General features: G+C 41.0%; 1 protein-coding gene and 1 non-coding gene across 2 annotated transcripts; one reads left to right on the forward strand and one right to left on the reverse strand.

Annotated features, from left to right (window-relative positions):
• Nucleotides 1-238: 238 nt before the first annotated feature.
• On the reverse strand, nucleotides 239-346 carry LOC148563640 (small nucleolar RNA R71). Its single transcript, XR_015883947.1, has one exon. It is a non-coding gene; the product is annotated as a small nucleolar RNA R71 (small nucleolar RNA).
• Nucleotides 347-10,993: 10,647 nt separating this feature from the next.
• LOC148563641 (uncharacterized) lies at nucleotides 10,994-11,404 on the forward strand. Its single transcript, XM_088486886.1, has one exon. It carries the CDS (start codon nucleotides 10,994-10,996, stop codon nucleotides 11,402-11,404), a length of 411 nt encoding a protein of 136 aa, XP_088343012.1.
• Nucleotides 11,405-14,389: the final 2,985 nt, after the last annotated feature.

A 14,389-nucleotide genomic window follows, 5' to 3' on the forward strand; every position in this document is an offset into this window, starting at 1 on the left:
GTTTCATGGACTTCCATCTGAAGATCCTTTTCAGTTCTTAACTGAATTCTTGCAGATATGTGATACTGTTAAGACTAATGGAGTAGATCCTGAAGTCTACAGGCTCATGCTTTTCCCTTTTGCTGTAAGAGACAGAGCTAGAGTGTGGTTGGACTCTCAACCTAAGGATAGCCTGAACTCTTGGGATAAGCTGGTCAAGGCTTACTTAGCCAAGTTCTTTCCTCCTCAAAAGCTTAGTAAACTTAGAGTGGACGTTCAGACCTTCAGACAAAAAGAAGGTGAATCCCTCTATGAAGCTTGGGAGAGATACAAAGGACTGACCAAAAAGTGTCCTTCTGACATGCTTTCAGAATGGACCATCCTGGATATATTCTATGATGGTCTGTCTGAGTTATCTAAGATGTCATTGGATACCTCTGCAGGTGGATCCATTCACCTAAAGAAAACGCCTGCAGAAGCTCAAGAACTCATTGACATGGTTGCAAATAACCAGTTCATGTACACTTCTGAAAGGAATCCTGTGAATAATGGGACGCCTATGAAGAAGGGAGTTTTTGAGATTGATACTCTGAATGCCATATTGGCTCAGAATAAAATATTGACTCAGCAAGTCAATATGATCTCTCAGAGTCTGAATGAAATGCAAGCTGCATCCAACAGTACTCAAGAGGCATCTTTTGAAGAAGAAGCTTATGATCCTGAGAACCCTGCAATAGCAGAGGTGAATTACTTAGGTGAACCTTATGGAAACACCTATAACTCATCATGGAGAAATCATCCAAATTTCTCATGGAAGGATCAAAAGCCTCAACAAGGCTTTAATAATGGTGGAAGAAACATGTTTAGCAATAGCAAACCTTTTCCATCATCCACTCAGCAACAGACAGAGAATTCTGAACAAAATACCTCTAATTTGGCAAACTTAGTCTCTGATCTGTCTAAGGCCACTGTAAGTTTCATGAATGAAACAAGGTCTTCCAATAGAAATTTGGAAGCACAAGTGGGCCAGCTGAGTAAGAGGATCACTGAAATCCCTCCTAGTACTCTCCCAAGCAATACAGAAGAGAACCCAAAAGGAGAGTGCAAGGCCATTGACATAAGCACCATGGCCGAACCTGTAAGGGAAGGAGAGGACGTAAATCCCAAGGAGGAAGACCTCCTGGGACGTCCAGTGATCAATATGGAGCTTCCCTCTGAGGAACCAAAGGACTCTGAGGCTCATCTAGAGACCATAGAGATTCCATTAAACCTCCTTATGCCCTTCATGAGCTCTGATGAGTATTCCTCTTTTGAAGAGAATGAGGATGTTACTGAAGAGCAAACAGCCAAGTTTCTTGGTGCAATCATGAAGCTGAATGCCAAATTATTTGGCATTGATACTTGGGAAGTTGAACCTCCCTTGTTCATCAATGAACTAAGTGTTCTGGATCAACTGACATTGCCTCAAAAGAGACAAGATCCTGGAAAATTCATAATACCTTGTACCATAGGCACCATGATCTTTAAGGCCCTGTGTGACCTTGGTTCAGGAATAAACCTCATGCCCCTCTCTGTAATAGAGAAACTAGGAATCTATGGGGTGCAAGCTGCTAAAATCTCATTAGAGATGGCAGACAATTCAAGAAAACAGGCATATGGACAAGTAGAGGACGTGTTAGTAAAGGTTGAAGGCCTTTACATCCCTGCTGATTTCATAGTCCTGGATACTGGAAAGGAAGAGGATGAATCCATCATCTTAGGAAGACCTTTCCTGGCCACAGCAAGAGCTGTGATTGATGTTGACAGAGGTGAACTAGTCCTTCAATGGAATGAGGACTCCCTTGTGTTTAAAACTCAAGGATCTCCCTCTGCAACCATGGAGAGGAAGCATGAAAAGCTTCTCTCAAAGCAGAGTCAACCCAAGCCCCCAAAGTCAAACTCTAAGTTTGGTGTTGGGAGGCCACAACCAAACTCTAAGTTTGGTGTTGAACTCCCATATCCAAACTCTAAGTTTGGTGTTGGAGAGTCTCAACAAAGCTCTGCACATCTGTGAGGCTCCATGAGAGCCCAATGTCAAGCTATTGACATTAAAGAAGCGCTTGTTGGGAGACAACCCAATTTTTATTTATCTAACTATATTTTTCTTAGTTATATGTCTTTATAGGTTCATGATCATGTGGAGTCACAAAATAAATATAAAAATTGAAAACGGAATCAAAAACAGCAGAAGAAAAATCACACCCTGGAGGAAGCTCCTGCCTGGCGTTCAACGCCAGAACAGAGCATGGTTCTGGCGCTGAACGCCCAAAATGGGCAGCATCCTGGCGCTGAACGCCCAGAACAAGCATGGTTCTGGCGTTCAACGCCAGAAATGGCAATAAATGGGCATTGAACGCCCAAAATGGGCACCAACCTGGCGCTGAACGCCCAGAGTTGTGTGCAAGGGCATTTTACATGCCTAATTTGGTGCAAGGGTGTAAATCCTTGAACACCTCAGGATCTGTGGACCCCACAGGATCATCTCAGGATCTGTGGACCCCACAGGATCCCCACCTACCTCCACTCACTTCTTCTCACCCCTCTTTCACACAATCCTATAAACACTCTTCCCCAAAACCCTTCACCAATCACCTCAATCTCTCTTCCCCATCACCTCTTCACCACTCACATCCATCCACTCTTCCCCATAAACCTACCTCATAAACCCCACCTACCTTCAAAATTCAAAACCAATTTCCCACCCAAATCCACCCATATGGCCGAAACCTTTCCCCCCTCCCTTCCCTATATAAAGCCCTCCATTCTTCATCAAATTCACACAACACACCCCTCTACACCCTTCTTGGCCGAAACACTTCCCACTCTCCCTCTCTTCCATTTCTTCTTCTTCTTCATCTATTCTTTCTTTTATTGCTCGAGGGCGAGTAATATTCTAAGTTTGGTGTGGTAAAAGCATAAGCTTTTTGTTTTTCCATTACCATTGATGGCACCTAAGACCAGAGAATCCTCTAGAAAGGGGAAAGGGAAGACAAAAGCTTCCACCTCCGAGCCATGGGAGATGGAAAGGTTCATCTCCAAAGCCCATCAAGACCACTTCTATGATGTTGTGGCCAAGAAGAAGGTGATCCCCGAGGTCCCTTTCAAACTCAAAAGAAATGAGTATCCGGAGATCCGACATGAAATTCAAAGAAGAGGTTGGGAAGTTCTAACAAATCCCATCCAACAAGTCGGCATCCTAATGGTTCAAGAGTTCTATGCCAATGCATGGATCACCAAGAACCATGATCAAAGTAAGAACCCGGATCCAAAGAACTATGTTACAATGGTTCGGGGGAAATACTTGGATTTTAGTCCGGAAAATGTGAGGTTGGCGTTCAACTTGCCAAACATGGAAGAGAACGCACGCCCCTACACAAGGAGAGTCAACTTTGATCAAAGGTTGGACCAAGTCCTTATGGACATATGTGTAGAAGGAGCTCAATGGAAGATTGACTCCAAAGGCAAGCCGGTTCAACTAAGAAGATTGGACCTCAAGCCTATAGCTAGAGGGTGGTTGGAGTTCATTCAATGCTCAATCATTCCCACTAGCAACCGGTCTGAAGTTACTATAGACCGGGCCATCATGATCCATAGCATCATGATTGGAGAAGAGGTGGAAGTTCATGAGATTATACCTCAAGAACTCTACAAGGTGGCTGACAAGTCCTCCACTATGGCAAGGTTAGCCTTTCCTCACCTCATTTGCCACCTATGCAATTCAGCTGGGATTGACATAGAGGAAGATATCCTCATTAAAGAGGACAAGCTCATCACTAAGAAAAATATGGAGCAAGGAAGAGAGCCCATTCATAGAGCTCAAGAGGCGTATGAAGCTCATCACCATGAGATCCCGGAGATGCCTCAAATGCACTTTCCTCCACAAAACTATTGGGAGCAAATCAACACCTCCCTAGGAGAATTGAGTTCCAATATGGGACAACTAAGGGTGGAACATCAAGAGCACTCCATCATGCTTCATGAAATAAGAGAAGATCAAAAAGTAATGAGGGAGGAGCAACAAAGACAAGGAAGAGACATAGAAGAGCTCAAGGACATCATTGGTTCCTCAAGAAGGAAACGCCACCATCACTAAGGTGGATTCATTCCTTGTTCTTATTTCTTCTGTTTTTTGTTTTCTATGTTATGTGCTTATCTATGTTTGTGTCTTCATTACATGATCATTAGTAGTTAGTAACTTTGTCTTAAAGTTATGAATGTCCTATGAATCCATCACCTCTCTTAAATGAAAAATGTTTTAATTCAAAAGAACAAGAAGTACATGAGTTTCGAATTTATCCTTGAACTTAGCTTAATTATATTGATGTGGTGACAATGCTTCTTGTTTTCTGAATGTATGCTTGAACAGTGCATATGTCTTTTGAAGTTGTTGTTTAAGAATGTTAAATATGTTGGCTCTTGAAAGAATGATGACTAGGAGACATGTTATTTGATAATCTGAAAAATCATAAAAATGATTCTTGAAGCAAGAAAAAGCAGCAAAGAACAAAGCTTGCATAAAAAAAAAAAGAAATAGGCGAAAAAAAATAGAAAGAAAAGAAAAAGCAAGCAGAAAAAGCCAAAAGCTCTTAAAACCAAGAGGCAAGAGCAAAAAGCCAATAACCCTTAAAACTAAAAGGCAAGGGCAAATAAAAAGGATCCCAAGGCTTTGAGCATCAGTGGATAGGAGGGCCTAAAGGAATAAAATCCTGGTCTAAGCGGCTAAACCAAGCTGTCCCTAACCATGTGCTTGTGGCGTGTAGGTGTCAAGTGAAAACTTGAGACTGAACGGTTAAAGTCAAGGTCCAAAGCAAAAAAAAAGAGTGTGCTTAAGAACCCTGGACACCTCTAATTGGGGACTTTAGCAAAGCTGAGTCACAATCTGAAAAGGTTCACCCAATTATGTGTCTGTGGCATTTATGTATCCGGTGGTAATACTGGAAAACAAAGTGCTTAGGGCCACGGCCAAGACTCATAAAATAGCTGTGTTCAAGAATCATCATACTGAACTAGGAGAATCAATAACACTATCTGAACTCTGAGTTCCTATAGATGCCAATCATTCTGAACCTCAATGGATAAAGTGAGATGCCAAAACTATTCAAGAGGCAAAAAGCTATAAGTCCCGCTCATTTGATTGAAGTTATGTTTCATTGATAGTTTGGAATTTATAGTATATTCTCTTCTTTTTATCCTATTTGATTTTCAGTTGCTTAGGGACAAGCAACAATTTAAGTTTGGTGTTGTGATGAGCGGATAATTTATACGCTTTTTGACATTGTTTTTAGTATGTTTTTAGTAGGATCTAGTTACTTTTAGGGATGTTTTCATTAGTTTTTATGTTAAATTCACATTTCTGGACTTTACTATGAGTTTGTGTGTTTTTCTGTGATTTCAGGTATTTTCTGACTGAAATTGAGGGACTTGAGCAAAAATCAGATTCAGAGGTTGAAGAAGGACTGCTGATGCTGTTGGATTCTGACCTCCCTGCACTCAAAGTGGATTTTATGGAGCTACAGAACTCGAAATGGCGCGCTTCAGCAATGTATAATAGTCCATACTTTGGCCAAGTTTAGACGATGCAAACTGGCGTTCAACGCCAGCTTTCTGCCCAAATATGGCGTCCAGCGCCAGAAAAGGAGCCAAAACCAGAGTTGAACGCCCAAACTGGCACAAAAGCTGGCGTTCAACTCCAAGGAGGACCTCTACACGTGCAACACTCAAAGCTCAGCCCAAGCACACACCAAGTGGGCCCCGGAAGTGGATTTATGCATCAATTACTTACTTTTGTAAACCCTAGAAGCTAGTTTATTATAAATAGGACATTTCACTATTGTATTTGACATCCTGAGTTTTATCTTCGGATCAGAGTAGTCTTGGTTACTCCGGTTCCCCTCTGGGGCCGAGACCAATGAACTCCATTATCACTTATGTATTTTCAACGGTAGAGTTTCTACACTCCATAGATTAAGGTGTGGAGCTCTGCTGTTCCTCAAAGATTAATGCAAAGTACTACTGTTTTCTATTCAATTCATCTTATTTCGCTTCTAAGATATTCATTCGCACTTCAACCTGAATGTGATGAACGTGACAATCATCATCATTCCCTATGAACGCGTGCCTGACAACCACTTCCGTTCTACCTCCGACTGAATGAGTATCTCTTAGATCTCTTAATCAGAATCTTCGTGGTGTAAGCTAGAATGATGGCGGCATTCAAGAGAATCCGGAAGGTCTAAACCTTGTCTGTGGTATTCCGAGTAGGATTCAATGATTGAATGACTGTGACGAGCTCCAAACTCGCGATTGCTAGGCGTAGTGACAGACGCAAAAGGATAGTAAATCCTATTCCAGCATGATCGAGAACCGACAGATGAATAGCCGTGCCGTGACAGGGTGCGTTGACCATTTTCACTGAGAGGATAAGATGAAGCCATTGACAAGGGTGATGCCTCCAGACGATTAGCCGTGCCGTGACAGGACATTTGGATCATTTTCCCGAGAGAAGACCGAAAGTAGCCATTGACAATGGTGATGTATCACATAAAGCCAGCCATGGAAAGGAGTAAGACTGATTGGATGAAGATAGCAGGAAAGCAGAGGTTCAGAGGAACGAAAAGCATCTCAATTCGCTTATCTGAAATTCCTACCAATGATTTACATAAGTACCTCTATCCCTATTCTATTATTTATTTTGGAAAACCCATTACTGTTTTATATCCGCCTGACTGAGATTTACAAGGTGACCATAGCTTGCTTCATACCAACAATCTCCGTGGGATTCAACCCTTACTCACGTAAGGTATTACTTGGACGACCCAGTGCACTTGCTGGTTAGTTGTGCGAAGTTGTGAACCATGGTATTGGCATCATGTTTTTGGCGCCATTACCAGGGAAAGAAAGAGCGATGAATTTTACATAATCAAAGTGTAATCACAATTTCTGCGTACCAATGAGTATGGGAATCATATAAAAGTGGGAATTATGGGTAGCTAGGCGTGAATTTAAAAGTATATAGAGTATATGTATATTAGGTGAGAGCTTAGGCTAATTAAGGATTCATATTATAGCTCACTTGGCCATACATATATCCTCACCCTTACCTTAGCCCCATTACAACCTTGAAAAGACCTCATAATGTTTGCATCAGTATGCTAAATATTTATTGATTGGTTAGATGAAGAACAAGGTTTAGAAGGCATGATTAGAGAAGAATAGAGTGATTAACCCTAGACACTTGAGAGATTAGAGTGATATACATTACCAGTAAGGGTTCAATGCTTGATTCTGTGTTCCCTGCTTTTATGAGCTATCTTCTTACAAGTTTACTTGTCTTTTATTGTATAATTTGAATTAGTGAAATCTGATTCATGTTTGTCTTGGAGAACTTATTTATTTTTAACCAAGTAGGTAGAATCATTTTGCATGTAGTTGCATTCATATAGATAGGTTGCATTTCATACATTCTACTACTCCTCTTCACCTTTATAGCTTCTCTTGAGCTTAGCATGAGGACATGCTAATGTTTAAGTGTGGGGAGGTTGATAAACTACTATTTTATGGTTTATCTTGTGCTTAATTGAGTGGATTTTATCAACTCTTTACCCACTTATTCATACTATTTGCATGGTTTTACATTTGCCTTCCTAATTATGTGTTTTGATTGAAAACATGCTTCTTTGGCCTTAAGTTCCCTATGTTTAAATTCTCTCTTATTATCATTAGATGCCTTGATATGTGTGTTAAGTGATTTCAGAGATTACAGGGCAGGAATGGCTCAGAGGATGGAAAGGAAGCATGCAAAAGTGGAAGGAATACAAGAAGTTGGAGAAATTGCTAAGCTGTCCAACCTGACCTCTTCGCACTCAAACGACTATAAATTTAGCTACAGAAGTCCAAACGACGCGGTTTCAGTTGCGTTGGAAAGCTAACGTCTGGGGCTTCGATTTGATATATAATATGCCATAGTTTATCTGACGCTAGACGACGCGAACACGTGCTCCATGCGGCCGCGTCGCAGTGACGAAAAATCAGCGTGTTTGAATTCGCAACCAGCAAATTCTGGGCTGTTTCTGACCCAGTTCTCGGCCCAGAAAACACATATTAGAGGCTATAAAGTAGGGAAATGCATCCATTCATAAAAGACAGGCTTTCATATTCACAATTTTAGGATTAGATGTAGTTTTAGAGAGAGAGGTTCCCTCCTCTCTCTTAGGATTTAGTTTTAGGATTTAGGATTATTTCTTCTTCATCACAGGTTCAATATTCCTTTTTATTTATTTTTTCAATTTAATTTATGAATTCTTCTATGTTACAGATTATTCTTTTGATTAATGTTATTTGAGGTATTTCAGTTTATTATTGCTCTCTTTTATTTATATTACTGTTGCTTCCAATCTGAAGACATTTTTATTCCAGTAGATTTACTTTTCCCTTTTGGTCTTGGTTAAGAAATCAGTAACTCAGGAGTTATCAAACTCAACATGATTGATAATCGTTATCTTTGCTAATTGAATTGAACTTCAATAATCCTAATCTTTCCTTAGGGATTAACTAGGATTTGAGGATCTAACTAATTAGCCACTTGACCTTCCCTTGCTCTAGCAAAGGTTAACTAAGTGGAATTAAGGTTCAATTTTCATCATCATTGATAAGGATAACTAGGATAGGACTTTCAATTTCTCACACCTTGCCAAAAATATGTTTTTACAGTTATTTATTTATTTTACAGTCTTTTACCTATTTTAATTGCAATTTAAATTACTTGTTCCTTATCTTCACAACCCCGATTTACAATCTTCATAACCAATAATAAGAACATACTTCCCTCTAATTCCTTGAGAAGACGACCCGAGGTTTAAATACTCAGTTATCAATTTTAAAGGGGTTTGTTACTTGTGACAACCAAAACATTTGTAAGAAAGGTTGATTGCTTGGTTTAGTAACTATACTTACAATGAGAGTTTACTATAACTTCTAAACCATCAATCTTCAGTTCTTCATGCAGCTCTTGCATTATTCTCGCGCTGTCGCTGCCTGTTCTTCCAAAGGGACGAAGGGATCTTGTGCGTTCGTAGGAGGAAGCCAAGGAAGCTACCATACTGGTTCGGTGGACCATTTCCTTCCCATGTGGTTTGCCTCCATCCTCTCCTTCCATAGGACCCAACAGGAAGTCCATTTAGGCCAGAATCAGAGTCCCATAGACAGCGTCAATGTTCGGTTAGTCGGGTACCGAACGGGTTGGGAAACGAAGCGAGTGAAGAAGACGGGGAATCTGGATCTGGGTTGTTGGTGTGAATGGACCTCCCGAGTTCGTGACGAGGGGTGGAGAGTTGGAACCTTGCTACCTCCCGAGTTTTTGTGGTGTAAAGGAGGAGCCACCTGCAAAAAGGACTCCGACGCTCAAGTCAGAATCCGTACAGATGGCAGTGAAAGTGAGGGAATCATGACGTACCTTGGGGAAGGGTAGGGCCCTCCCTTTATATACTCTATATCTAGGACGGGTCCCACAGGAGCAGACCCGCCTTCCAGAAAGCTTCTTTTCCCCCAGCTGTCATGTGTGTTGCTAGAGAGGAGAAGGTATCGGGTATTCTTCTTGGTTCGGGTTTGATATGTCCGTCGGGTCGGCTGCCCGAGTCGGGCCATGTTGCCAGTTGGATTGGGTCGGAACAAATAGATTGTCTGAAAACTTATAAGCAATACCATATTCAAATAATTCTTTCTTAAGCTTACTTGCATTTTTGAAAAATTTATCCTTCTTCTTTTGTAAGGTCATTATACTTAGTAAAGCCACTTAATGGAGGTCTGAGGTGTAGAGACAAGTTGAGTTGTATATGAAATTGGTGTTAAAGAATTTTGACTATCAATATTAAAAATGACGTTAAATCCTTCAGTTGAATTACTTATAGTACGACTAACCAAAAAAAAATTTAAATTACTTTTATAACAATTCAATAATTATTAATATAAGAAAAAATTATAAAAAAGAACAGTTAGAATACATATCTGTTCATACCCTGACCCTACACTAAAGCCCAGGTCTAAATAAAAGGCCCAATCCAAAGATTAGCCTTCACTCGACACCGACCTTCTCACAAGAAGTCGCATCCTACACAGACTTGCTCTAAGGAAGTCGGATCGAAGATTAGCTGGCAGATAACCCTTATTTCCGTAAGTAACTGCCTCTAAAATCTCTCAACCCACTTCCAAGAGCCATATCTCAACTTCCTAGGATAAAGGGACGGTTATCCACCTAAAAAAGTGGAACTACTCCAACGGTGGTTATTGGTTCACCACTATAAATATACTGACACCCCTCACGTATCTTTATGTTCCAATACTCTTTGCTAACTTAGGCATCGGAGTGTCTTTGCAGGTACCACCCCCCATTCTTTCACATACACAAGTCAGACGACAGCTCCCAGACGCGAGCCTAGTCGGAGATTACCTCCATCAAACGCGTGTGCCAGTTTCACAAGCCCAACCCACTAACTTCAAGTTACCCACATAACATTGGTGCCGTTGCTGAGGACCTGGGGATCAACTAATGATGGCGGACGAATTCAACGAGGATGGAAATACATCGTCCGATTCTGAGCAAGAAAATCAGGGCGCTGGTAACAACGACAGAGCGATAGTCACCCACCAAGGGGCGACCAACCAATATAAAGAAGGCACTTCGGGAGTAAAGGACCAAAAGAGAAATTCCTCTAAGGGGCGCGAATCAGGAAAGGAAGGGCAGCCCCATGCAGCTGACTTCATGGGACTGTTCCATGGCCACCAAGGGCGCCTGGAGCAGTTGGAGCAAGAGCTGGAACGACAACAACAAGCAGAGAGAAATCTGAGGAACAAGATTGAGCGATGAAAGGAGCTTGAGGAAAAGCTCCCAAGGTTAGAATCCGCTCTCAAAGGTCGAAGATCTCGCAGTGACTGAGAAGACTCTCCCTTGGGAGGAGAAGATCCATTCAGTGAGGACATAATGAGGGCAAAAGTGTCCAGAAACTTTAAAAGCCCTGATATGGACCTCTATGATGGAACTACAGATCCAAAGCATCATTTAAGCAATTTTAAAAGTCAGATGTACTTAGCCGATGCTTCTGATGCTACTCGCTGCAAGGCTTTTCCAACAACTCTAACTAAAGCAACGATGAAGTGGTTTGATAATCTCCCCCCAAGGTCGGTCAACAGTTTTGAAGACCTCTCACAGAAGTTCCTCATGCGATTCTCAATCCAAAAGGATAAGGTAAAGCACGAACCAAGCCTCTTGGGAGTAAAACAAGAGGTCGGAGAACCCTTAAGGGACTACATGGAAATGTTCAACAAAGTGTGCTTGGAGATCCAAGATCTGCCCATGGAGGCAGTAATTATGGGCCTAGTAAATGGACTCTGAGAAGGCCCTTTCTCCTAGTCCATCTCAAAAAGGCACCCCACCTCCCTGAGTGATGTACAGGAAAGAGCGGAGAAGTACATCTACATGGAGGAAAATGCTAGACTTCGAGAGCCAAGTTGGCGATCGGGACACTCTCACTCATCAAAAGAGAGAGAAAAAGAGCCCAAGAAGAAAGAGAAAGTCGGCCCAGAAAGGCCTAGGAGATATCAAAAATACAAAAGGAGGGAGTCGTGGTGACTACTGTGAGTACCATAAGTTATATGGCCACTCAACAAATGATTGTTATGACCTTAAAAATGTGATAGAAAAGCTAGCCAGAGAAGGTTGGCTGGATAGATATCTCATGGAAAGGTCGGACCATCATGGTAAGAGAAAGCGAGATGACGAGGACCGAAGAGACCCACCACCATAAACCCTGGAAAGACATATACACATGATCTCGGGAGGATTTGGCGGAGGTGGTCTCACCAAGTCATCTCACAAGAGACACTTGAAGGAAGTCTACCAGGTCGGGGGCGGAGTTCCTGACCTACCCACTATTTCTTTCACCAAAGAAGATGGGAAATGTATCATTCCTGGACATGATGATCCAGTTGTGATAACTATGATTCTTGCCAATGCCTATCTTCACAGAACTCTGGTAGATCAGGAAAGCTCAGCCAACATCTTGTTCAAACCAGCATTTGATATGCTGGGGCTGGATGAAAAAGAGTTAAGGGCCTACCCTGACACCCTATATGGGCTGGCGGATATGCCAATAAAACCACTAGGATTCATACCCCTTCACACAACTTTTGGAAAAAAGGGCGAAATCCAAAACTCTGAGTATCGACTTCATAGTCGTCGATGTGGGTTCAGCCTACAACCCCTAATTGGCAGAACCACCCTAAATCAGCTCAGAGCAATGGTTTTCACCCCCTACCTTTGCATGAAATTCCCAACCTCAGAGGGAATTGCAACCATTAAGGGAGACCAGAAGCTAGAGAGAAAGTGCTACAACAAAAGCCTGAACCTGAGAGAAAAGGGTAAGGAGGTGCACACCATTGAGTTTGGAGGAGTCAGAGCTAAAGAAGAGTTGCGACCACAACCCGGAGGAAAAACTGAGGTACAGGTTGGAGAGGAGGAAGGAAGAAATACTAACATAGGAGCCAACCTGAAAGAAGATTTGAAGCAGAAGCTTGTAGGGCTCCTACAAGAAAATTTTGACCTCTTCAGCTGGAAAGCCTCTGACATGCCAGGGATAGATCCTGAACTCATGTCACATAAACTGTCAGTATATCCTGGATCGCGACCTGTTCAGCAAAGAAGACGGAAGCTCGGACCTGAAGGAGCTCAAGTGGTGGAGGAGCAAGTACAAGCCTTCCTAGAAGCCGGCTTTATCAGAGAGGTCAAATATCTGGCACGGCTTGCGAATGTGGTACTGGTCAAAAAGCAAAACGGCGAGTGGAGGATGTGCGTCGATTACACTGACCTGAACAAGGCGTGTCCTAAAGACCCATATCCACTTCCTAACATTGATACCTGTTCCGAGGGTTATCTGAAACTGTAGGTCGATCTTGGATGAGATCTTCTGTACCGGTCGGAGATGACGTGTCAACTCTATATTCCACAGGGCATCACCAAGACCTTAAAGGCTCATATTTTCTGGTAACTTCTTCTTCTAACAACCCACATATTATTTTCTACTTCTTCACTTTATTATTTTCTTTTGCTTTGGTTCCTCCTTCAATTAAAAAGATCCAAACATCGTCACCGTTCACAGTGAGGATCATAATAAGGGCGGAACCTACAATGTTGATGCATGTTTTTCCTCTACTACAATGCAATCTCAAAAAAATAGAACTCTTTCAAAGCAAAACAAGGTGTTTTAGCAACTTGGAATTTCAAAGAAGTAATGGTGTTTTTTATTCAGTTTATTTAGCCAAAAAACCAAACCAAAATAAATAAATAAATACTAAAAATAATCAATTTTCTTTCTTATATTTGATTAAATTAAAAAAATCCACTTTCAAACTTTTTTAATTATATAGCAATTTTTTAGTTGTAAAATCACTTTTTGCAGAACCTAAAACAACATTAAATTAAACAAAAATTCTTTCTGCAGAATCCAATCACAAACCCTACATTGCAAATAACATAGTTGAAACAAATTGAAAGAAAAAAATTAATCAATAGAGCAAAAAGGGTATGCAGACACCTTGCATGAACTAAAATTCCCAAATTCAATTTCCGTCACACCCCAAAATTAAAAATCACTCATTTCATTACACAAAAGTAAAAGGGTATGTAATTTTCGTTGATTTACAAGAGTGAGAAAGAAGATACTTACAAGGTGCTAATTATAAGTGCTGGGCATAAACTTTGCAAAATGAAGGAATTGAAAATGGTTCCAATAAATATCTTCAACCTAGGATTTGTTGTGATGGAAAATCTTTGATCCTTTCATGATTTGTCAGCTCAAAGAAGAGGAAAGTTTGAGTTTTGATTGAAGAAATGAAGAGAGGTTAATAGGAATTGTTCACAGTTGACAGAGCTGAGAAATAGAGCTTAGAAACGACGTCGTTTTGGTATAGTAGGACTAATCTGTCCTGTTTTGAAAAACTACGCGTTTTGGTGTGAGAGGACTAATATGTCCTGTTTTGAAAAGTTACATGCCACGTGTGTCCCCGTAACGGTCAGGTCAGCGCCACGGAGCCATGTCAGCGTTTTCCATTGAGTCAAACGGAATCACTTCAACGGAAGAGTCAATTTGTCTGTGTTTTAGATGGGTCAGGGACATGAATATATTTTTTAATCCTTGGGGACGAAAATGTCTGCAAAAATAAAGATTAGGAACCTATTTGTCATTAGCTCTCTTTTATTTTTTTTCACCAATTTTTTCATTCTCTTCCTTCCATTCAAAATAAAAGAGCTCTTTCAAATTTTATTTTACTGAACTTGAGTTCTATTTTTTTTTTATATTTAGATTTTTTTTAAAATTTAAAG

The sequence above is a fragment of the Arachis ipaensis genome, chromosome B5 (assembly GCF_059453495.1).
Source record: "Arachis ipaensis isolate K30076 ecotype BB chromosome B5, ASM5945349v1, whole genome shotgun sequence".
NCBI lineage: Eukaryota > Viridiplantae > Streptophyta > Magnoliopsida > Fabales > Fabaceae > Arachis > Arachis ipaensis.

Bases quoted from the DNA above. Each gene is read 5' to 3' on its own strand.
- LOC148563641 (XM_088486886.1), top strand. From the start codon at position 10,994: ATGAGGGCAAAAGTGTCCAGAAACTTTAAAAGCCCTGATATGGACCTC.